The sequence below is a fragment of the Rhamphochromis sp. 'chilingali' genome (genome assembly GCF_963969265.1).
Source record: "Rhamphochromis sp. 'chilingali' genome assembly, chromosome: 5".
In the NCBI taxonomy this organism is placed as follows: Eukaryota; Metazoa; Chordata; class Actinopteri; order Cichliformes; family Cichlidae; genus Rhamphochromis; species Rhamphochromis sp. 'chilingali'.
Window position 1 is genome coordinate 8,335,393 of NC_137932.1, and position 24,965 is coordinate 8,360,357.

Sequence of the window (24,965 nt, forward strand, 5' to 3'; positions counted from 1 at the left end):
CAGTCTATTAAATAGCAGCGATATGAGCAGAGACTGGCATGGATTCAGCCATGAACAGAAAAGCCTCAAATAGAGCGGGGCTGGTTAGAAGTGTTTTATTCATGTTGTGATTATGAAATGAGTCTGCCTTTGCATTTTTTTTTGTTTAATTTTTTTTAATGACTCAAAAAATGCGGCTTAATTGAAAAATATCTACTAATGTTCAGGTATAATTATCCAGACATAAAATTGCAGTTAGTTTGACCGTGTGATTTATAATTATTTATTGATATATCAGTAAAACCTAACGAGAGAGCTCTAAACGCATACAAAAACACAGAATTTTAATGAATCAAATATTTGTAATGTAAGACGAGGCCTCCCTCTGCTGGCAGTGCCGTATATTTGTTGTGCACACAAGAAGAAAACACTGGATTTGTGTTTTGCCAGTTTAAAAGGCATAGCTGTTTCCAGATGTGTGATACATAAAACTGTTTGTAATGAAAATAATGCGACTTTTATTTATTTTATTAACCTCAAAGACTAAATTAGGCTGTAACAAAAATAAGGTAAATAAACCCACATTCAAAATGCAGGAAGCCAGAATCTTCAGCTATTAAAGTCATTTTTGTCATATCTTTCATTTCTTTATGTTCTACAACGTAGAAAAGCGGACCAAAAAGCCTCAGATTTCATTATTTTTTTCTCCATACCAACTCTTAATATGGTGTCTTCTGATTAGTCGGATGACTGATTAGACATGTGAAAAGTATTATGGTGTAAGTTTGACTGAAAACATAAATTCTACGTTGACTAGCTATGACAGGTCTGGAATAACAGCGTGTGCTTTATCTTCAACATTTATCGAGCAACACTTTGCCTTACCGCCACCAGATGTCAGTATAACACTTCATCTTAAGCACCCTGTTTCGCTTGCGCCTCTTTCTGCCTTCTAAACCTCTCCTTTTAAACTCAGGGTAAGTTCAGGTGGATTTACTTAAAAAAAAAAAAAAACTTTTTTCAATTAAAGGTTTATTTATATGTTGCCCAGGATCTATGTGAGGTTTATGCAGTCCGAATTAAATTAAGTCGCGTAGTTTAAAGTTTACTCATTACACATTCATGTAACTTTTACTAGTTTCTAGTTTGTTTTGCTGATCTGATACTGGTCTTCGTTGTCCCCTCCACCTGTCCGTGGGAGGGGCCCCGGTCCCGGTGTGTCTCAGGATCATTCCCTCGGGTTCCTGCCGCTGATCCCTCTCAGCTGACGTCAGGAGAAATGGCGGACCAGGATGGCAGCGACACATCTCCTCCGGAGTCCCAAGGTGAGTTGTCACCAACAGGAAACTTTACTTTGACAAAACTTTTTTCTTCTTCTTCTTAAGGGGGAATAACAGTTGTGTGAAAGTACTGAAGGGTGCTTGAGTGGGTCTGTTTTTGAACACTGACTCTGAGCTAAAGAGAGACTCGGAGCCGGTCGGTCACGGGAGTGGGATTAACTATCAACCAACTCACCCAACCGGTTACTTTACGTTTACCAAACACGACTTGTTACGTAAGCTGCTGTAATACTTATTTATTTATTTATGTTTTACCCCTTTTTTGTGAGTCTGTGTTGTAGCTGGTAGACATTTTGAGCTTCGGCAGACACCTGTTGCTTACAATTTGTCACTTCGTCGAAATCCACCTTCAGCTGACGTGACAGGTGAATTAATGAAAATGAGCCGCAGGTTGTTTTCGGGATGGCATAGATAGAATATGTCTTTAGGCTACAGCTTTGTTCTCTGGCTCTCACAGGTGGATTTATATATTCTTTTGAACTTTGAGTTGGCTTATTAATACCCCAAACATGATCATTTATACTCTCGTTATTCATTTTTACAACTTAAAATGGCCACGTCGCCTTGTAAGTGCATTTTTAGCTTGTAGGTCAATGTGTGTATAATGTCTTTGGAGAAATAATACAACACATACAAACTGTACGCCTGTCAGTTCCGGAAATGTCACCTATCAGTGATCTTGTAAAAGTATGTTGGGTTTTTTGGCTGCCAAAGGGCAGAGATCTCCCGTATCTTACACCCCTTTGCTTCACTTTTAGCCACTCCTCAAATAGTAACGATATAGCAGGTGATTCCCATTCAATCCTAATGGCAGAGCTGTAATAACTAGAGGTGGGCGGATCGACCCAAACATCGATAGTATCTGGACCAACCCTAAGTGTTGGTATCAGATCGATACTAGCATGAAAAGATCGATACGTTTTTCTGTCCAGTGAATTAAGAATTTTTTGGAAATGAAAAATTTTTTTATTATGCACTATGAAAAATGTTTTAACTTTATTCTGTTGACTATTGCATCTATTTTATTTAAAGGCAATAGTGCGCTGAAAAAACAAATGCTGACCAAAGTGCTTTAGACATGGGTACATTTACTTTCCAGGTCTCAAAAAAAGAAAATTTCAAAATACATGAAAAGCTTAAAGATGTGTGGTGTATTATTAATTAATTATTGTGGAAAGCAAAAATCCCAGTGATTTAGTGTTCATTTAAATGTGTGTCCCTTATATAAAGCTGCCTTCAGAAGTTAAAAGTATCTGTTCATGTTAATCCACAGTGCATCCAGGCAAAGGTCACCACCTTCACTCAGTTTTTCTTGAAAATGTATAAAAAGTAGATTAGTTTAGATGAAGGGTTTGGATAGGTGTGAGAGTCCCTTATAGCACACAGAAAGTTGCATAAACAGTATTCCAGTGCTTTTATAAAGACCTGGAACCCAGTTAAGTATGCAAAGAATTATTGCTGCATGAATTACAGTAAGAGTGATTATGTTCACGTACTGCGACACAAGCAGCCCTGACAACTATATCGTAGGCAGAATGGGTGCACGGTGGGCATGACCTTTTATTGATTTGAATGAGTTGAGATTACTTACTTTAGGATTACATAGCATTAAGCTCAGCTGTTCCACAAATGTCCCCTGCTTTGACCTAGCTTGACCTGCAGTTAGACAGCAACTAAAGCCACCAAGAGTCATACATACAGATACAGAGGATGAGACACTAAAAGAAAGAATTCATATTTTAAATTTATTTTGCAGCTCACAAAAAAATTACTGCCAATTGCCTCTAATCCATGCATTGTAACACTGCACAGATTAATTAATACATGTTGTTAACTCTGTATTTATAAAGAGGTACTGCAGCTTTGATCCAATCAGAAAGTAAGTTCCTAAGATGTGGTTTATCTCCTGTCATTACTACCTGCTTCCCAAATCATCCTTTTTGCTGCTTTGTTCATGAGTTGCCCTGCATTCTGCCTGCACAAAAAGTTACTTCTGTGGGTGATTGCGGTGTTTTCCCAGATTCGCTGTCAGTTTGGCCATCCATCACACATTATGGGATTTTCTAGAAATTTAACTCAATACTTCTGGGTTAAATTTGCATACAACTCAGCTGTTATACTTTAATTGTACACTATGTCAAACATTATGTCATTCAGGACCCCCAACATGTCAGACCCAGGGTTAGCAATCAAACTTAACAATAAACGAAATCTTTTTTTTTCTTGGTTTCATTTTACTGTATTCAAATGTCCATTCTCTTCAAATGTCTGTGTCTAACACACACATTCAGTAGGTGTGAGAAGGGTGTGTTACCCATCCTATCAGGTTAAAGTCTGAGTGTAGAATTACAGCATTGCTCTCTCCTGCAGAGACAAAGATCAGATTGCTCTTTCATGAATGTGTGCGTTTGTGAAGTGTGAGCTCTCTGAGGAGATGAGACAGCAGGACTTGTCCTGAATTCCTTTATATAGTAAAGGAATAGTGGAAAAGGTAGTGGTTTGGAATTATTTTAGGAAATACTTAATGCTTTTGCTTATGTACATATAAAGTAAAAGAAACAGTGGAGTTGTAACTTTAGTGGCTATGTTGCTTTTCACAGCATGCAAGCTATCGCACTTGTTTCTCTAATCTCCATATTAGTTTAGCTCAAGGATGCATTAACAGTAATACAAGTTGAGCCTGGTGTTTGTACTGTTACTATCCAGGCCTTCAAAGTTTGAAATACTCCCCCTTTTATTTCACCCTCCCTTTCATTGCATCTGCCATATTGTGTCACCTTTTAAAGGTTCTGAATTTGGCTACAGAGCCAAGCAACAATAAAGTTGCACTGCAACATTATTGTAGATGCAGTGCAACTACAATAATGCTCCTTGGTTAAATATTGATGTGCTGCGTGTTGTTCCTTCTGCATTCTTGTGAAGCTGCAGCAACATATGAATGTTCTCGCTCATCGTACATCGCCGTGGCATCCTAAATGGCTGATGGCTCTTTAAGTGGATGGTGGGGTGGGGCTATATACCATGTGCTCTCTGTACACACCCCTTCCACAGAAGCAGCTCCTGTACTGCAATATTTGATTTGGTGTGTGCATCCCTAGTTGCGTGTGTGACTGTGTACAGCACATTAAAGCGTGTCCGTCCTCTGCTCTCTCACTTCCCATGCGTCACTGGTCCATGTGCTGCTGTTGTCAGGGAAACCCTTTGCCAGCACCGGCTCAACTTCCACCACTGGATTCGCACTGAATATTTTAACAAACCCCGCTCTCCTCAGTTACTCTGTGTTTGTGTGTGTGTGTGTGCTCTGTGCAGTCACTGCCTGGGTGATATGATTCTTCTGACAAGTTTGCATTCACACAATAGACCTAGCAAGGGAGAGCTGAAGCAGGAGAAAAAGGAATGCAGTAAAAGTAGTGACAGCAGAGGCGTCATCTCGGGAGTCAAAAGAAGCACAATCCTTACAGCTCTCAACCAAGCCAGTCTTGTGGATTAAGTCTTCTTTTCTAAGCCAGACTGCAAGAGCTCATCCTACAAGAGACTCACTCACTCTGTTTTACTCTCTCTATGCCATTGCAGGGAGTATGGACTTGGCTCAATGAGCTGCTCTGTTTGTCTCTTCCACGCTCTCCTTCATCCACCACATTTACTTTCCTCCATCTCCACCGCCTTTTTTCCCCTATCTCCTTACTCATGTTTCTTCTTCTCTCTGTCGCTTCTTCCTGCTGTCTTAAAGTCAGAGCAGCAACCTGAAGAAAATTGCTGTTAGCACTAGCTATTAGCTACCTACGTCTTAGAGAAGGTGGCTTTTAGGGGTGACCTCGTCCATCATCATCCTCTGGCATTCAGGACAGACCTCTTCCCCCACCTCCCATCCTCACCCAGCATCACAGGGTGGGATGGGACGGGGTTGGGTGAGTTAGGCTGGGGCTCAAGGGTTAGCAACAGGGTAGGCAATGCCAGATAGTAAAGGACGTGGGGAAAGAGGAGGTGGAGGTGGGTGTTTGCAAGGGAAGTGGAGGCTGAGGAAGCGAGGTAACCGTTCAGCTATCCCAGCACTTTTCACCATCACTGAGGAGGAGGAGGTACAGAGACGAAGAGATGCTTGCAAGAGAAAGACAAAAGGTATGGATGAAAATGAGAAAAGAAAATGAGAGCAGTGTAAACTACATTTTCTCCCTTAAATACTGTGATGTTTGCGCTGACAAAAATGTTAGAGAGAGAGAGAGTGTGTGTGTGAGAGAGAGAGAGAGAGAGAGCGAGAGCGAGCATTATCTGGGGCAGAGAAGCTCTTGGGGCACAGAGATGTTTAACCAGACTCCAGAGAGTCGCAGCAGTTTAAAGAAAGATCTGAAAATGTGGTCCATTAAAGACAAATGTGTCTACATGCAAGGCTAATGATGTTGAATAAAGAGGTAGGAGTTGATACCCCTAGCAATATGTAGTAATTGTTTGATTTGTGCACAGTTTGCTTTTACAAAGGAAAACTCCTCTAAAACTGTGAAGTGCAGCCATCCAGAGACAGGCGCCTGACAGGTGTGATGAGGAAGCACAGTTTTACTGTTTGTGTGAGTGAAAATCAGCTGACAGGGCAAGATTGACTCAAGGACTGCAGATGAGAATGGAGGTGCGGCTCACTGTACATGTGATCTAAATGCATTAGTAAGCAGAGCAGTCGGGATGCTATTACAGTTGGAGCAGGCATAAATGTGCCACACGTTAGCTTTCCCTTTTCACACAATTCAGAAAGATATAGTGTTAGATTTAATTTCATGCCTTATCTAATGTTGAGATGATGCTGTGACCAGTGTTTTTTAGTAGAAAGAACAAAGCTAGATGGTTTTCTTCAAGTAGTGTAGTATTACAGACTGACTCTACAAATCATGCATATGCCACATTATATATAAGGAACAAGACAAAGTGGCTAGTTTCATTTCTAGATAATTGCATTTCCTGTTTGAATCCAACCATCTCATGCTGAGGGATGTGTAGTTGCATCATGGAGCAAACATACATGTAAGATATGATTGAAACAGGTGGAAGGAGAGAAAACTGCTGGGTTTACTGTGAAGTCTGAAATTGTGAAGGAGCTGCTTTTTTTCACAGTTATCTTTATTATGAAGACATGGTGGGTGCTGTTGATTGGACTGATTCAACACACGACTGTTAGACTAAACTGATTTGTTTTGTCTCAAATAGTTCTTTCTACTTTGACCTTAGCCTGTAATTTCTCAGTAATGGTATGGACTTCATTACTCATGTACAAGTCAAATGGTTGATGGAGCTATAAGAAGTGTGTGGATTTTCATTTGCCATTGATTGTTAATAGTAAACAAGATGACTTTATTTGAGGGCATTGGTTTGTATGCATACTCTAGGCCCGCGGACTAATTACATTTGGCCCGCGAAGCCATACCAAATTACTATTAGAGCTGCCCTACTGGTATTATACAGCTAATATATATATTGTTTAGTATTAAGTTTTGCTTGTTCCATATTCAGTTTTTCAGCAAAACGTGTTTGAGTCCATAAGAAAAGATTCATTCTTATACCTGGAGGAATAAATATATTTCAATAAATATTAACGTTAGCCTGCGACTTTGTTCCAGTTTTGAATTTTGGCCCATTGTGTATTTGAGTTCGACACCCCTGCTCTATTGTCAGTGAAAATTTGTCGAGCAAAAATTTGTACTAACAAAAATTTTTTAAAAACTTTTGAAGATGGGAACATTCAAAATTTTCCAGTTTTAAATGACAGAGTTTTCCTCTCATGATCTGATTTGCAGCTTGGCCCTGCAAAAGAAGCCAGCGTTCTTGCACCTGTTACCCAGGCCTGAGTGCCTCTCCTAGAGCTATAAAGGAACACTCCCATCCCTGCCCCCCCCCCCCCCTTTTTTTTTTTCCTCTGGTGGTTGGGGCTTACAGTTTAGCTTAGCATTAGCAGCAGCTAATCCTCTCAGGCTGAAGGGAAGGAAAGGAGCCGTACAGCGTGCTATCCGCTGGCCTGGACATCGGAGCATTAATCGCTAACTCTGACCATTTAATCTGACTGGCAATGAATGCAGATAGATTGGGGGTGGGGAGCGTGCATGCACATACACACATACATGCAAGCAACAGAACGGAGGGAGGGGCGGGCAGATTAAACGGTGACACTCTCACGTCTCACTCTCTGTTACACACATACTCTTGTTACACAAATATACATGCATACACATGGACAAAAGGATGGGGTTTGGAGAGCTGCCACAACCTGTCTCACACACTGGCTCTCAGCAGCAGTGACACCGACCACAGCTGACCTCTCACTCTTTCTCTCACCCTCTCGTTTTCACTTCCCATTTTTTCTTACTCTGGAAACAGTTGAGTTTTGGATGGATTTCTTTTGACTGCCCTCTTTGCCCCCCCTCCACCTCACTGCAACATGGATTTCATTGGGTCACTCTTTTCAGTGAAAGATGCTTTCAAGAAGTAGGAATGTGGTTTCTGGTCCTCCGATTCGACTAGTCAGAGTGGGATGCTTGCCAAGAGCTCAGCAGGTGCAATCTTGGAATTATGAACCACAATCCAGGTAAAGCCTTAAACCCAGAATTTTGTTTTGCCTTTATTTAAACTATTGAAACAGCGTACAAAAGAAAGGAAGTGACAAGACTGACTTGCAGCAATGGTCCTGTTTGCTAGGAGTTGAAATATGGGACTTAGCTGCAAGTTTGGGGTTTTTTTTTTAGCCCTTTTGGTTAGCACCATAGCCTCTGAGCTATTGGGTCACCTGTGTCCTAAACTTTTGCTGCCAAATCCACACTCATCTAGTACAAGGTACTTAATTGGGAATGAACAGGACTACAAAAGCACCAGCATCAGTATGCTTTGGATTTGGCTTTGTCCTCGAATATTTCATTTGAGATCAAACCATTGCCATAGTGTCAGTTTTAATACGAGGTGTTTGCTGTCAGTTCAGATGATCCATGTTCTTTTTTTTTCTAAATGGGCTTCAAATGGGCTGGGGTCCTTAGGGACTAATTAAAGCGCTATACAAATACAGGTCATTTACCAAAGATTCAAAAGGATATGTGTTAGCCTAATATGAATTTAAACACTAAGAACTCATAAAGACATTGCTTAAAATCACATCAGCTGGAGTGAAACCAAAATATTTTGTACATCTGTCCTAATCTTTTGAATCTAGACTTTTGTAGGACTTCAGGTTTAGTATGTGTAGATTCTTATGTTCCTGGTTAACAGTTGGTTGAAAATATGAAAGAATCTTATATAAAAGTGTAGCAAAAGGTGGTGGACATGAGTGTAGCCAGACATTTATTACTGGGAAGTGGAATTATGTCACACATGAAACTGACTTTGGTGTGTTTGCGAAGGCTGTTAAGCTGCTGTCTATTGCTCACAAGCAAATATGCTCGCTGTTATTTGAGGTTTGTCGGTTTATGACCTCTACAACAGATGGGTGAGTCTGTGAGACGCAGTAAGAGGATATAAGCTGCACAAGTCCAACATATTAGTATTTTTTTCTGTAATATTTTCAGCTGAAAAAACACAGACAGTGCAGATTTGCGATGTTATCATGACACTGCGTCATCTGGAAAAATGTTTTGAACAAAGGAAACAATGAGAAGATGTATGAACCAGAGATGTGGAGATAAATTTTGTCTGGTTATCAAATTCCACTGATTGTTATAAGTAAAAGGCTTTAACTGCTTTTCGTAACTATATTGTACAACATGCATGCACCTTTTTCAAAGTATAGGAATTGAAGGAATGCATTCGTTCTCCATTTACTTTTATCTGCAAATGCTCTGAAGGACATCTAGCTCGGAGTTACAGTAAATATTTATGAGGTAAATCAAGTTGTGTAAATATGGGCCACATTGTTAATGTCAAAATTTCAGTTCCTTTATTCCAGTAATTTTTTAATAGTTTAAGAGGCAATCCTCTTTTCTCTTCTTCTTTGTATTCTGAATATTTCTGTGAGAGTGTGGTTAATTGATTAAACCGACCAATTGTTAATCTTTTCATACTTATTCCTACAGATGACTGTTCTACTTACAGTTTGGGTGCGAGAGGCGCGGTACACCCTGGAGGAGTTGCTAATGTTATTTAATTTCACATGGGATGAAAGTGTCTCTCTCTTGTCTTGACTTTTTTAAGAAGTGTTATTTCTTATTATGTAGTTTTAAGTATTCCCAGCTGATTAAAGTGAAGTGCATAAATTTAAGCTGTCAAATTAAAGAAACTGGTTGTGGTCTTTGACAGTCGCCTACTGGCTCATTGTGCGGTAGTCCACTCGGATCATTAAAACGCCCACTCCATCACAACATGAAACTTGAAGTCAACTTGTATAAATGAAAAGGCTCATTACTTTTCCTTTTAATGCATTTGCAGGAGCTCCTGGCCTTTCATTCAGACTTGACTTCATCTCATTTAAGCCATCTTTTTTGTTTACCCAAAAGCCCATTCACGTATGTCTCGTTAAGTATCTGACTTCAGTGTATTATCCTCATCATTCAATAAACTGAATCTTTTGTTTGAGGAAAGGGATTTCAGGGGAAGAGAATAAACAGACCAGACTTGTTTTTACGTGGCCCAGTCCAGCCTTTCCTCTCATAACAATAGCCTATATTAAACCACTTCCAATGCCAGTCTACCCGAGGCAGGGCAGACCTATGAATGCTTGTGTACACACCTCTGTAGATGTTCCATAGACTGTGACATACAATCCGTCTGCAGCTATGCCCTCACATCCTTGGTCTTTGTGATTCACCCTAAAAACCTCTCGAGGTGTTTGGATGGAGACGTTAGTGACAGTTTAGATTCATAAGACTTTCTGCAAAACAAAATATCATAAATTACCAAGTACAGTGAGAATAAAGTGAAAGGAGGAAACTGTTTCTAATATACTAAAACTGATCAGCTTGCAAATGAAAAACGGCATTTGAAAGCAGTAGTTAGTGGAACTTGTTGTGTTCAGACTGATGTTCTCTTTTACCTTTTAGGAGGAAGAAGGTTCAATTTTTTTCTCAGTCCTTGATCAAATCTTTATCAACTCTTAAGCCACACCTCATGCCCTTACATTTTGCTAGGAAAATGGGGAATTGTTGCAGTGAGTCAAGAGAACACATGCAGACATAAATGGAAATACAGTATTAGGTTTGTGCAAGCTTTTTTGTAATTTTCAGCTGTTGTTAATCTAGTGTAGGTTTTTTCATTGTTGTTATTGTTGTTGTTTTAAGGCCTGCCACTTCTTTTGTCCTCACTGCACAAAAAGCTGCGAAGCTTTTTGACTAATAGCAGTTTTTGAATCAAAACTGAACGATTCATAGGTCAGTGTTAAGTGCCTTAACAGGCAGACACACAAACCTCTAAAATGACCAGGTAATAGAACTGGAGGGAACGAGTGGAAAAACCCAAAACAAAAAAGCAAAAAACAACTTAAAAAGACCTTCAGAAAGTCTGGAGAAGACCACTTCAAGACCACAGACAAGTTTGGCTGCTTGGAAACTAAATATAAAGAAATGAGACACTTTCGCAGTACTGTAAACAAGCCTGGAAGGAAATAGTAGCATGAAATCAATCAAAAAAGCCAGGATGTTGAGAAATGATTCAGTGTTTACTCTTAATGTTATGTACCGGTAACTATAAAATTCATTGAGACACAGATTTCCATCTGTAACTCTAGATATGAAACTTGTACTCCATCCTGTCCTCTTTCTGTAAAGAAAAGAAATAGGTGATAGAGAGACTTGTGTAGAATAGGGCATGATGGCTGTGATAATTAAAGTGGAGTCCATCTTTTTCAGTTTATCAGATTAGTCAGGGGGGATGATTTATTTTGGTCTTTGGGTTTGTGGGACAGGTTGGTCTCTGTGGAGACTGAGGAGTCTCTCTCTTATCACCACACACAGGAAAGGACTGTGTTGAATGCTTGCTTAGTACACCTACAGTATTTATTAATAGTATACAATTTTTCTAATCCTACCCGTGTAAATTTATGTGTCTGGTTCATCTGCATCAGAGCCAGTATAACGCTCTGTGTCCAGGAAGCTAACCTGAAAGCGCTGAGTCACCCTATGGTGCAATTAATCAATAGCCTAGCTGTGAGCTTGGTGGAAACACTGCAACTTCATGGCCACATCTATGAATAGCAGGAAGACAGTGACGTGCATATTGTTTTATTGCATTTTGTTTTTCTGTTAAGCAACTCAGCAAAGCCTGAAAATGCCGGGGAGACCACCTGCAGAGATTTTTGATGCATTTGAAATTTTTTGATGGTAAACTGCTATTTCTTAAGCATTTGGTTGAATATGTTCATTTTTATTTTAAGCAGCAGTTTGTTCTACACACAATGTTCAGTTGAAGTGTTGTTGAATGGGTTTTATTTAGTGGGAAAACATTTATTACAGCTCTGGGTGAGGAGCTGTGGAAAGTCTTTCTGATGGTGCTTCCTAATGTGCAATTATTATCTTGTATTTTTCTGTATCTCTTTTCTCCCACTTTGTCTCTTCTTTTGTTGTTTTATTATGTGACACTTGTTTGTCCTTCTTTGCAGCATCGTACTCTCACTTTAAGTCAGAGGATGGCACCGTGTCTTCAACCACCCGTCCCAGCTCTGCAGGCTCTGGGCAGACCTACACTCCCAGCCTGACCCCTACACCCACTCCTACACCTAGTCGCACCACCAACAGCAACAGCCCCAGTAACAATGCTGGCACCAAAACAGGTGAGTCCCACATACATTACAGTGTGTGAATGTGTGTGTGAATGACTGAATGTAGTGTGAAGCGCTTTGGGGTCCTTAAGGACATTTACCATTTACCATATATTTCAATGAGATTAGTTTGTACCGTGTCTCAGCATTGACTGTTTTATGTCAGGCCTTTAACATTCTTCACTGTTGTTTGTGCTGCAGACTCGCTGCTCTTCAACAAGATTGACGAGAGACTTAGGTTGGCCCGTGAGCGCCGGGAGGAGCGTGAAAAACAGAATGGTGAGCGTTCTTGTGAGTTTGACAGAGAAAAGAATAAAAGTTATCTTTTTTTGGGTGTTTTTTTTTTTGTCTTTCCCACAACATATTGTGACTGAACTTGGTTGGTAGCTGTGGTGAAGTGCCAGTTTCTCTGGCTGTTACATAAAGGCTAGGTTCAAGCCAGGCGGCCTGTTGCCATGGATTCCGTGTTACATAATGGGACAGTCCATGGGACAGCTTTCAGAAAGGCTGGTGTTTTGGATATTAGAGGGTGTGTGTGTGGGTGTGTGTGTCAGTATAACCAATATAATACAACAGATGGCTTTTTGGAAGTCATTGCCTATTTATTCATGTTTTAAGTGTGGGGTTTTTTTTCACACTGTTGTACACTGGTCGCACCTCTGGTCCCAAGTAAGGGGCTGAGGCGTTTGCGTTGTGTTGAGAGCTAAAGCTTTCTCATATGATCCACAGCTGACACATCACATTACTGCTATAAGCCTTTTCGTGCTGTGTGCAAGTTGCCTGTTTTTGTTTTCTTTTTTCAAACAAATTGTTTATCATGTTTACATGCGCCAGCTGCCAAGGAGGCCCAGTGGCAGGCCCGTGAGGAACGAGCCAGGCAGCACTATGAGAAACACGTTGAGGAGAGAAAGAAAAAGCTGGAGGAGCAGCGGGTAAAGGAGGAAAAGAGACGGGCTGCCGTGGAGGAGAAACGTCGGCAAAAAATAGAGGAAGACAGGGTACTGACGCTCCCCTCGTTCACAACTGTGCATCCTGAGTGTTACACTCGTGAACACACAAAGGCTAACCTCTTACCTGCCACCTGCTTCCAAGTTTTTTCTGAAACACCCATCCAGGGAGGATGGGGGGACATGGATACTGTATTTGCGTGTTTAACCACTCCTTTTCTCGTATAAAAAAATGTAAAGAAAAATTGCAGATCTGTGAAGTAGTCATAGATTTCCTGTCCAGCAGTAATTAACTTTACAGCGATTTGACGTTCTAATTAAGTTGTTGATTTAGTGAACTAGAACATTGATGTGTCAAAGATCTGTAACATGACACTGTAGCAGCACATGTTGATGACTTTGCATAAATAGTAATAATAAATCTGGATAGTTTTTTTTTCTATTGATACAGTAGGTTTTTAACTTTTTACTCCATAAAGATGATATTTGACAACCTCACCTGTATGAGGTTTGACATCTCAGTATATAGCTGAGATGTCAAAGGGTAGCTAACTTTTGATGCACTCAGTCATTTTATTTTATAAGCAGGCCTGAAATATGACAGAAAGCACTCAGTTCAAACCGCTTCAATGGTTACTCTCAGTAGGCTTTCAACGAGTAAAGAGTTACATCTTAGTAGGAAATTAGGTTTGGATCTAAGTCTTCATTTTATAGGAACGTTATAAATTTAGAAACAAGGACTGTAGGAGAACAGGGAAACTACTACTACTGCTACTGGGCCACCAGATGCCCACCGTACCTCAACTTTCAGTGGACTCCAATTTCTACAGCCTAGAAAGTGTCTATGGTTCCTCAGCTTTAGCTTTAGCACCAGCACATAGGTTGGCATTTCTTTCATTCTATCTGCCATGTATTGCTACTTTGGGTGCAGTCAAAGCACTCCATTCATTCAGAAGAAATGAAGAGAGAGAATTTGCTTAGCACTTGGTATGTCGGATGGCTGTTTGTTTTTTTGCCATTGATGTTCTCGTTGTTTTGACTGTAGGCTCGTCATGAGGCAGTGATTCGCAGGACTATGGAGAAGAGCCAGAAAACCAGACAGAAGGCCAACCGTTGGTCTTGGGGAGGAACTCTGCAGACAAACACTCCCTGCACAACAGCTGGTACTCTTACATATATCACATATATAACACAATACCTGTTAACACACAGCACAACACACCATAGACATAGTCAGTTGTACAGCCATTTTTTCCCCCTCTGCATTGGTGCTCATACACCTGATGCGTGTCTCTGTCAGTGCCTCTCTTGTATAAATATGTCTGCCTGCCTCTGCGTGTCAGTATTGTTCTGCCATGTTTATATTTGAACTTTTCAGATCCGCTGCCCTCTGTTGTTACTGCATATTCACACCCTTCTCTGCCTCTCTCTCTTTCTCTCCCCCCCCCCTTGCTCTCAAATTCAAACTCTCTCTCTCTCCCTCCCACTCTCGGCTCGCTCTCTACCTGCTCTACACTCTTTGTTTTCTCTGCCATTGTCCTTTCCCCTCCTGGCCCAGGTTTTGTCGAGTCAGCTTTCCTCTATCCACTCGACCTTGCTGGACTGGAGCACATGCAGAGTGCTTTCAGTCTCTACTACAGATACGGAATGACATCCCAATGTGAATATAAAAGCACTGTGTGGGTTAGCTGGCTGGCATTAGAACGCTGGCTTTAGCACTGTAACTGTTCAGCACTGTGTTAGCTCATTCTCTTTAGTTTTCATGTAGGCCAGTGTGAATGGCACGACATGTAGTTTTGCTATTTCACTCGCATGTAGCAGTTCACGTGTGACGTAAAGTTATATCCCCAGGCACAGGATCATTTACTCAAGCCATTTTAGTTTTATTTTAGAGGACATAAGACCCATTTAGCACTAATCTGTTTTTAAATATCTTTCCTGTCTTAGCAACAAGTTGGTAGTTTTTCATACCTAACCTGAATTAACCAAAATAGAGAAACCCAGAGAGATGACTGACTTCAGCTCTCTTTCTTCCCCTTTTTCTCTCCTTAAATTTCACCAATTCAATATAAAACTGATATGCATTTGTCATGTTTTTTTTGTTGTTGTTTTTTTTGTATTCTAGATGCTGATAGGCGCTCAGTGTCCACAATGAATTTATCCAAGCATACAGACCCTGTCATTACCAAGCGCCTCTCTTGCTCCTCTGCCACACTCCTGCACTCACCAGATCGAGGTAATAAATATACACACACAAATACAGTTCATTACATCCACTGGCAATGGTCAGCTTTTGACTCCATCTTGTATAATTTGCCATTGTTATGAAGTAGTCTCTTGTGACAGGCTGTAAAGCACTCATTGTTTTATTGTGATTAGTTAATTAGATTTGGGATGTTTATGTGACTGAAACACACTTTTTATGTTATAACTATGTATTGTGTAGCGTGTCATTCCCATTTAGTTAATATGACGCTAAATCCAGCAGAGAGTTAACATAGCTTAGTTAAAGAATGGAAGAGAAACACCAGAATCCAAACTTAAATCAGATAACACTCTTAACAGGAGAAGATGAAATATTATTACAATGCAGAAAAATTTTCACTGCTAGATGTCAGAAGAATTCTGTTTTCATATTCCTCCAATGTCCTTCCATGGCATGAAAGTCTGCAACTTCTCTTCTGCCTTTGCCATACTACATATGTGGTCGGTCTCCAGCCAGATAGGTAAAGCGTGATTAGTCAGAAGGAAGGTGTCCTTCTCGGTCACTGTATTCAAATATGGTGGGGTATATTTTAAATGGATTAATTCTAAGTTTATGAGAATGCATCAATTTTTTGGAAGATAATGAATAATAATGAATGTATATTTGTATATTTATTATATAATGTATATTTATGAGTACTTTATCATTTCTTTCTTATGAAATAGCCTAAAAACGTCAATAACTGTACCTTTAATTGGACACACATACTTTTTAGGTGAATTTTTCCCAAATTTACAATAAAGCTACACTTCAAAACAGAAACCATTAAACAGGCCCAAGACGGTGTGAAATATGAACAAAGTAAAATAGGAAGTTATTTGATTAAAATGAAGACAAAAAGAACAATAAAACTGAAAAACACTACCGGTAAATAAAAAATTTGCCTTATGCTAAGCTAAGCTAACAAACTGCTGACTTGGTCTGTTTTTCAGATGTTAGACCTAAATGAATCCTTGCATGAAGTAATCAGCAAGAAAGCAAATAAGCAAATTTCCGAGTTTGAGCTTTTACTGAAGTCATTGTTGAAGTCTAACCATCGGGTCATGCATCATTTGATGTTTGTATGCTGCTGACAGGCTTACAGATGAGAACAGTCTCCTCCCCTGTCATAAACAAAGCTCAGTCCAAACCCCACCTGCATCAGGGAAAGACCAGCCAACAGAAAAACACAGGTTTCTTGTGGAAATTTTTTTGGTCTCTTATACTGTTCCGACTATGTTGCAAGCAACAAAAAAGATCTTGGGCTGGAAACTGTAAAATAATCTGTTACTTTTGTAGAAATTTGTCAGTGTAAAATTTTAAATGTAATATTCTGAAAAGAGAAACTTTGATTTGGAGAGCCTACCATGACATGACAAGCTGATCTAATATCCTTTTATGTATAAATATACATTATGATTATTGAAACAAATGCCCACAGTCCAGCACACACGTGTTGGCATTTGTGCATTTCATCTGAGGGATCAAGATTTTTTTCTACCCCCCCTCTAACGTGACCCCTTTCTCTAATCCTCAGTAGGATAATCTTTTTGTTTTTGTGGGAACACTGTATGCTGTTTTTATCCTGGCTGTAAAATTGGCACCCACATTAGTCATAAAATTATAATTATGCTCTTGTTCCCATTATTATATTATCAGAAGACACCGCACACTGAGGCACTGTGAAGCATCACTCAGTGAATTCTAAAAAACTCTCAAACATGAATGTTTTTATATATAAAGTAATAGAAATATAAAAACCCATTTATTGCTACAGTTTTCAGCCCAGATGTATCTTTGACCTGCATGCTGACACCTGCAAAGCACTGCACGTTTTGTCTCATACTGTGCCGGATCTCCTTTAATTGGCTTACTTATCAGGTTGCCGTGGAGATTAATTAATTAAAATAGCCTTTTTCTCCGAACTACCTGAGGTAAACTGAAAGCTTTTTGCTTGAATGATTTCCCAGATAAATTGAAATTTCTTGAAGATCATTTTCTTAAAAATGACATGTGTCCTTTTATCTTGCACTGTTTGTCTTTGCCCTTTTGTTTGCTCTTCATACCACGGTGTTTGCTGCCTCTCATAATTAAACAGATGCATGAAGGTGTAGGTGTGGCACGGCAGTCTGTGCATGCTTACAAATTCACTTTATTTCTAACCTGCAATGCTTGACAGTGTTGGGAAAGGGGGAAAATGCAGTAAATATGTATAATTTATAATCTGCTTTGATTGTTTGCTTAGGCAAATAAGTGGGTAGTTTGTATTTGTAGCTCTTATCAAAGCTCACATGTCACATGCGTGTGTTCAGGACTGCGCCGCCTTCCACTGACGCCATGGGAGAGCAACATGGTGAACCGCCTGCAGCAGCCAACACACTCCTATCTGGCCCGCAGCCGCAGTGCAGTGAGTCTGTCAGGAGACCAATCAGGTAACACGCAACACTGATTTTATAAAACAAAACATTTAAAGCCCTTTGGCTCTTTAGATCAAGATTCTCTTGATCTAAGGCAGAGGTTTTATTAAAAAGAGTATATATACTCTTTTATGCTTGGTCTCTTGACCCAAGCAGTTTCGGATGCTAATCTGATTTGCCTGGACTTAAAGCATTACACTGTCTGAAACTTCCTTTAACAGCGTGTGTCAGGCACCCAAAGCTCACGCACACAGACACACATGCACATACGTCCCCCAAAACAAATAAAGTGATCTGTTCAGGAAATCTTCCTCTACTGATGCCATGCCTTGTCACAGCAGCAGGGAGTTTTAGATCATTTGTGTGTGTTCCATCATTGTTTACATTAAGGGAAAGAAATAACTTCTAGGTGAACTACTTGAATTCACTCACTCTTTTCTATTCTGCCCTCTTTGATACATTCAGCATCATCTTCAGCTGGTGAAGAGCATTTCTTACATGTATTTAGATGTTTTTGTTTCTGTGTGCTTGCTTGCTTTGTATGGTTTTGGGTCTATTGTGTGGATAGCTATAGTTTGTTCTAACTGGGTGACAAAGTAGAAATGCTTCCAACACTGGGACTCTTTACAGCAAGTAATGGTTTGGCAAACCATTCCTGATCTAAATATCTTTAAGCGTATTGTGTTACGTTTTTTAATGTGATTCTTTTTTTTTTTTTTTTTTTTTACTAACCCTAATCAACCAACCAAATCCTTATTTTGTATCACATAGACAGTCTTTGTCAGACAGTGCCAGGTGATGGTTGCAGTACATTCGCAGCTGTTTGCACTTTTTAGTAGCACTAATTCTTTCTTTCTTTCTTTCTTTCTTCTCTGTTCCTACCATAAATATTCTCCTCATTCCTCTCAATCCTGCGCTGGCTTCTTCAACCCATGGCTTTCCTTATTTATTTATTTATTTATTTATTTATTTATTATTCATCTTGATTCCTTCTCATTCCTGTCTTTGTTTCCTGATCCTTTTTCCTCTGTGATCCATTTTATCCAACACTTATTGGTGTCCTACCAATTCTCACACTACCCCAATCAATACTTTCAAAAACACTGTATACTCCCACCTTATACATCACCCTAGCCATGCCTGTGTGTCCTCGCTCAGTTTCCTGCCACCCCATGGGCTCAATGTCCTTCAAGGCCCTGCAGGCACAGCCACTGCCTCACTGTCGCAGCCAGGAGAGGAACTTCAGCAGGGACGCAGCTTCCTCGTCTTTAAACACCCCGCGCAGGAGGACAACCGGAACAACACAGGTAGATTTCATCAGCTCATGACAAAATATCTGGGAAATAATATTTGTGAACAAAAAGCAACTCATCATTATTTCCTGCTACTGATATTACAGAACGTGTTGACGTAAATCTTTTTTTTTTAAATCATTTTTTTCAAGCACCGAGTAACATTTAATTCTTCTACTTCTTCAACTTTGTCATTTTCAAATTGATTATGTTTCTGATCAAACAATATAAACAATAGATTAGAGTATCTGTCATCACACACACTTGCATTCACTGTTCATCTGCTTCGTGACAGCTTATTATGCCGTTAAGATCTTAGAAAGAAGGCCCCTTGTATGCCGTGCATCCCACACACTAACATATCACTGTGCATGTGAACTGATAACTCTCACCCACTCCAGAATACCGCTGGTGTGTCATTCATACAAGGTCAGTGAGAATGTACAGATAATGGATGCAGTGTGATTTTTTTTTTTTTTTTTTCTCCAAATTAAAAAGACTGTTTTTCATTTTGTGACCTGTTAAGTGTGTTTTGTTTTTTCTTATTTTGTTTCTGAGTTTGGTGCCAGAGGTAATCTAAGCCTAACCCTGTTACTCGTCATCATATTGTGTGGCTACTATCTATAGGGCACCTTCTAAACCATCCAGTTACCTTTGTGTTGCATTAAAGGACATTTTTCTGGAAGAGCAGTTTTGATGATAATGTGTTGTTTGCTTCCCTGGGTCCTTACCTGGTGGTGTTTTAAAAAAAAAACTGCCTGTTTTGACTCGTGCATGTTGTCTTTTGTTTTTACCGTATCTCCTGAACCAACAGCGGCAAAAAGACCGTGACAGTGTCAGGAAGTCATGGAGCAACCTGACACTTCCACTTGCTCCTGTTCTCTCATTGCCCCCAAGCAAGCGCTCCTCTTCCCCAATCAAAAAGAGCGGTAAAGTGACAGCACCCTCTCCTGGCAGGTCAGTTACATTTGATAAATGGGGAATATTTTGAGCTGAAATTGAGTTTTACAGTTTTATTTGAAATGTAACGTGGAAGTTATTTTGCTGATATGCTCGAATGATGACTATTTTTAAAAAAATATATACTTCCTTTGCTCACAGACCTCCACAGAAACCAGTGGGGCGACCTCCAACCCCCAAGTTACTAAAGTCTCCAGGGGCAGAAGATCCTGGAAATCTTCGTCCTGTCAGGATCACACCTGAGAGTTCCCACCCTTCAACACCCAGAGGAGAGGAGGATGATGAGCAGGTCCTCAGCCCTCCTCAGCCTCGACCTCAGCCACTGGGTCAGAACAAGAGCTCAAATGAGCAAACGGCAACCAGCGGTGAGTTATGAATCTCTCACCTGTTTCACAGCTACAGTTTATTACACTGGTCAGCATAACTTTTATGATGCCTTCTAGAGAGTGTAAGCAGTCCACCAGCTCACAAGCCTTCAGCGGGCACCACAGACCCGGAGGAGGCGAGTCGTATCCTGGCCGAGAAACGACGGCTGGCCCGCGAGCAGAGAGAGAGGGAGGAAGAAGAGCGCAGGCGACAAGAGGAGCAGGCAAGGTGTGCAGGCTGGGCTGTGTGTGAGCCTGTGCATGAGAGGGAGTGTGTAGTGCTGAAAGGCTGCATCATTTTTGACTTGGTTGTGTCTCACCAGATTAGCAAAGGAGGAGTTGGCTCGCCGAAAGGCAGAGGAGAGAGCAAGGAGAGAAGAGGAGGCTCAACGCCAGGCCGAGGAGAGGAGGAAGAAGGAGGAGGAAGAGGAGAGAAAGGCAGAGGAAGAAAGACTTCGGAAAGAGCGAGAAGAGGCAGAGAGACTACAGAAACAGGTCTGAGATTACAGATGTTTATGTTGACTTGTTTTGTTTTTATGTGGTTGCCACAAATGGCAGCAGGTCTGCTGCTGGAACTTTCAGCCTGTTCTCATTCCCGGGGTGTCAAATACAGACCTGATGGTGATGCAGAGACACACACAGATGTTCTCTTTAGCATAACTACAGTGATGCGCCAGGTTATGGCAAATTACGAGACACGTCTCACTCCCAAACTTCATATGGATGCTTGTAAAAGGCTTCTTGGCAATGTAAGGGCACTGATTGGCAGGAATCACAATTTTTCAATGTGCAGGGTTAATGTTGTCAAAAGGGAAAAGTCTGTTTTTAAACCTAACCAAATATATTCTGCTGCCCTAAACTCTCAAAGGGAACATAAACTGTACTTTCCAGGCAAAAGAAAAATGTACTGCTTATGTATTCGCCCCAATTCCAGCCTCCTAAATCACACTTTGAAGCTCTTTAAAACAGACCTCTTATATCTGAGAGCCCATCATTGCAGCTCCAGGTGCATCCAGGCTTTAATGGGAGAGTACATCCTGTGTATATCTGTGATATGCCTGCTACACACTCGAGGGCGAGAACACGTTGGAGCACTATGGACCTATTAATAAGATGAAATGCTTTTGTGTACATTAGAAAGAGGAGGAAGAGGCTCGACAGAGAGAGGAGGCAGAGCGACTGAGGCAGGAGAGAGAGAGGCACTTCCAGAAAGAGGAGGCTGAACGACTGGAGAGAAAGAAGGTAACGTGACCTCACATTATAAACACGCATAAATTGCAAGGTACAGTGTACATTAAAGCATTTTTCTTTTTTTCTAACCCTCCAGCGTCTTGAGGAGATCATGAAGAGAACACGGCGTTCAGAGACAACTGAAAAGGTAAAGACCAGAGAGAAAATGGAGTAAACAAAAGTGTAACAACTATCCAACTGAACAATCTTTGAGTATTAATTCCTTTTTTTCATTTCATCACCAGAAGGTCAGAAATGGAGACAATGCAGGTAATTTAATATACCGTTTTTATAATTACTTTTGCAGTAATATATCTTTCAGATTGTCGTCAAAACATATCCTCTGCAGTTGTTGTTCCTGACACCAGATTGATTTTCTTTCACCATCAGTGAACCCGACCTCTCCTGCTGCGTCAGCAGCAACTGAGACACCAAGACACAATAGTAACGGCAACTTAAGCCAACCAGATCCCACCCCAAACCCCAACACCACAGCACTGAGCCATCCTGACCAGAGGTACAGTCAACAGCCATGATATACAACAGCCATACTGCTTGTGATGTCATCAGGTCTGACACTGTTATTTTTTTTTTGGTTTTTAGGGAGAATGGGGAGTTTGAAGAGGTGCTTGTACTGCCTTCACATTCCAGGTTGTCTCCTCCTGAAGGAGAGGAGGAGCAACAGCAACAGCAGGAGGACAACAGAGTTCCTGTCCTAGCCTTCTCAGAGAATGGTCTACTGAAACCTCTAAGCAGAGTAGACGATATATCAGCCCAGCAGGGAGCAGGTGAGAAGGCATCCACTCTCTGATTAGCCACTAGTTCCTACATTTATATCCCATTACTCCCCACCCCCTTCTTCTTCCTCCCTTAGTTTCCTTTTGATAAAATTACAGAGACTGTCATTCATTCTGGTCACTTCTTGGTGTGTGTGCGCATCTTGTCTTTACAAACCTGACTTGATGAATAATGTCCTCTATAAATTTTGTGACAGTCTTCTGAGGCTCTGGTGGGCTCTTTGCAAGCTCTATGAAAGAAACCTCAGCAGTGTCAAAATGATGTCATCGGGGGTATCTCAGATTGAGGCATCACATTTTACCAAAAAATCGAGTTATTTAATTTTTGCTGGACTTTGAAAGATGAGGGTGTCTTACAGACTGGGACGGGACATCCTGGGTGGGATGCATCTTCTCAAATATTTCTTCTTTATGTGTAACTCTAGTCTTACAGAATAACTCTTCAATCAATTCTTGTAAATGAAAGCATGTACAGAGACATCACTGTGGACTTTCAAAGTATCTAAGCAGTTATGTTGAAGTAGAGGTGTAATTTTCCCATGGGGTCAAATGAGAAACTGGGACATTTGTGGAGAGCACCAATAAGCTTCTGAAGATGTCTTTTTTTTTTTTTTAAATTTTAAAAAAAAGTTAACAAGAAGAAGAACTGTTTCGAGCATCACTGACCAATTAATTTTCCCATTAGGCTTAAGAGAAACCAGGACACCAATAAGCTATTGGCACAGAATTGATTGAGCAGACCTGAGTACAGCTTATTGGTGCAGTCCTCCACAAGTTTCTCACATGGCTTCATCGCTGCTACAGGCTGCTCTGTTTTTCTGTTTGTTTTTGTTTTATTCATTTTTGTTTCATACCAAGAAGCTCATTCAGATTATGAAGACTTAGTATTGCACTTTCAATATAGTAGCTCAAGCATTGCAAGTTGAAAGATCATATTTTATTTACAAGGAAGTGAATAAAGAAAATATATTATATGTCCTGTGCTTTAAATTCTTTGTACCTTTGATTTGCAGATGTTGCCTGATGCCCTGATGCAACATGACGATTCCACACCCACAGACATGAAGGAGAGGTCAAACAGAGAGGTGAAGTACAGAGCTGTTGGACTGAATCAGTAGGACAACTCTCAGCACTAGATTCTTCCTTTCTTCCTCTCCTGTGACAGAAGAGCACTGTTCCCAAAGATGATGTCTCCAAACATCTTGCAAGGGCATCACTGAGAGAGATTACTCTTCCCTCATCCTGCACTCTGTGGGGCAAAGCTTGTTTTTCTGTATCTGAACATGATTACACTTGGTCATCATGTATGTTCTGTGTATAGCCACAGGTTTCCCTGATTCTTAAATGAATGTCCTGAAATCACAGCAGGGCATTGAGGCATTGAGTGTGTATAGTCTTGTGATGTGCGTGATTGAGAGCGCGAATGAGAAACTGACAAAGATGTAAAAACTAAGATCAGCTGTCAGTCAGCAGCTGTGATACTTGAACATTTTTGAACTATTTTTCTGTAGACAGATTGTGATCAGCGATGGGACTTTAGCTCAGGCCCCAATCTAGCTTCGTTTATGAATTTTTGTCTCTAACTGGAACTTTATGGTTCTCACAAGGTAATATTTCTGCAGAAATGTGAGAAATAAAGTGTGCTACAGGAATAATATCAGTGCATGAAGTTGTATTAAGACTAATGCAAAAAAAGGTATGTCATGTAATATACTTTACTGTTTCTACAGTGTTTAAACTAGGTTATTACTGGGGTGGAACAGGTGCTGGAGTATTATGACTTTAGGTTTAATAATGACAAAAATGAACATACTGTCATCTGAAAACTGAAAATGTAGGGTATAAACGTCAGATTTTTCTTCAAATTGCTGTACAGATAAAATGATTTGTCGTCATTGTCTTTATGTTCAAATTTACAAAAACGTGCTTCATTATTAAGTTATGCCCTTTCATTCATTCACATTTTAACCCTGTCACAGTTGCACCTATTCTACATCCTGTCACTGCCTGTAAGCCACTTTTTTGGCCAAGTAAATCCAAACTGGATTGAATGAATTTACTGATGTTATTGTTAAAATAATCAGATTTGTTTCCAAGGATTTGACAGATGCTGCTAATTATGACATTCCTTGGCCTTAACATAGTGTAGAAGGAATGATGTGACTTTGCTTCATGAGCTCAATCGTTTTGGCCCTTTGCCCAAACTCCCCAGTGGCTTTTTTTGAATTCAGTATGAATCATCAAATATTTGTGTCACGCAGTTATAAATAATGCAACTCATAATTCATACCACTTCTCACTATAGCAAGACAAAAGGTGGAAATTACTAAATTTCTAGAAGCAGGCCATTACACTTCATTTTCACTCAGCTCCTACAAATGATCTGCATTAGGGTCCTCAGACTTGAGCACTGTCTAACAGTACCACTAAAGAATAAACTTGTCTTGATTATGTACTGCAGGACATTACCAGCAGTACACATGGCATGCTGTTATATATTTGATGCTATAAATGTAAAAATGTATATTTTATTACTACCACAAAGATTTGAATATAGCCCTTTACTTCAGAGGAAGCATGAGGTGAGCTCTCTGAATCATTGTAAAAGTAAAATCTCTACAACTGCTGCAGCTGTACTGCTTCAAATGAATAAAACTTTTTGAACTGGTTACCTATTCAGTA

General features: G+C 40.2%; 1 protein-coding gene across 4 annotated transcripts; it reads left to right on the forward strand.

Annotated features, from left to right (window-relative positions):
- Positions 1-1,191: 1,191 nt before the first annotated feature.
- map7b (microtubule-associated protein 7b) lies at positions 1,192-24,879 on the forward strand. 4 transcript variants are annotated; one of them, XM_080883867.1, is made up of 19 exons: positions 1,192-1,304; positions 11,872-12,042; positions 12,232-12,309; positions 12,865-13,028; positions 14,023-14,140; positions 15,103-15,213; positions 16,320-16,415; positions 17,535-17,654; positions 18,774-18,946; positions 19,746-19,888; positions 20,033-20,256; positions 20,335-20,485; positions 20,580-20,751; positions 21,394-21,498; positions 21,584-21,634; positions 21,732-21,756; positions 21,877-22,003; positions 22,090-22,274; positions 23,297-24,879. In XM_080883867.1, exons 1-19 carry the CDS (start codon positions 1,259-1,261, stop codon positions 23,305-23,307), a joined length of 2,271 nt encoding a protein of 756 aa, XP_080739993.1. In that variant the 5' UTR covers positions 1,192-1,258; the 3' UTR covers positions 23,308-24,879. The 4 variants fall into 4 exon arrangements, with proteins under 4 accessions (XP_080739993.1, XP_080739994.1, XP_080739995.1 ...); XM_080883868.1 differs by having other exon boundaries at positions 18,798-18,946; XM_080883869.1 differs by lacking the exon at positions 16,320-16,415.
- Positions 24,880-24,965: the final 86 nt, after the last annotated feature.

What these genes read in the sequence shown, in the direction of transcription:
- map7b (XM_080883867.1), top strand. Translation starts at nt 1,259, where the DNA reads ATGGCGGACCAGGATGGCAGCGACACATCTCCTCCGGAGTCCCAAG. An exon ending in ATCTCCTCCGGAGTCCCAAG is followed by an intron (nt 1,305 to 11,871) that starts GTGAGTTGTCAC and finishes CCTTCTTTGCAG; the next exon opens with CATCGTACTCTCACTTTAAG. An exon ending in CAGAAATGGAGACAATGCAG is followed by an intron (nt 21,757 to 21,876) that starts GTAATTTAATAT and finishes TTTCACCATCAG; the next exon opens with TGAACCCGACCTCTCCTGCT.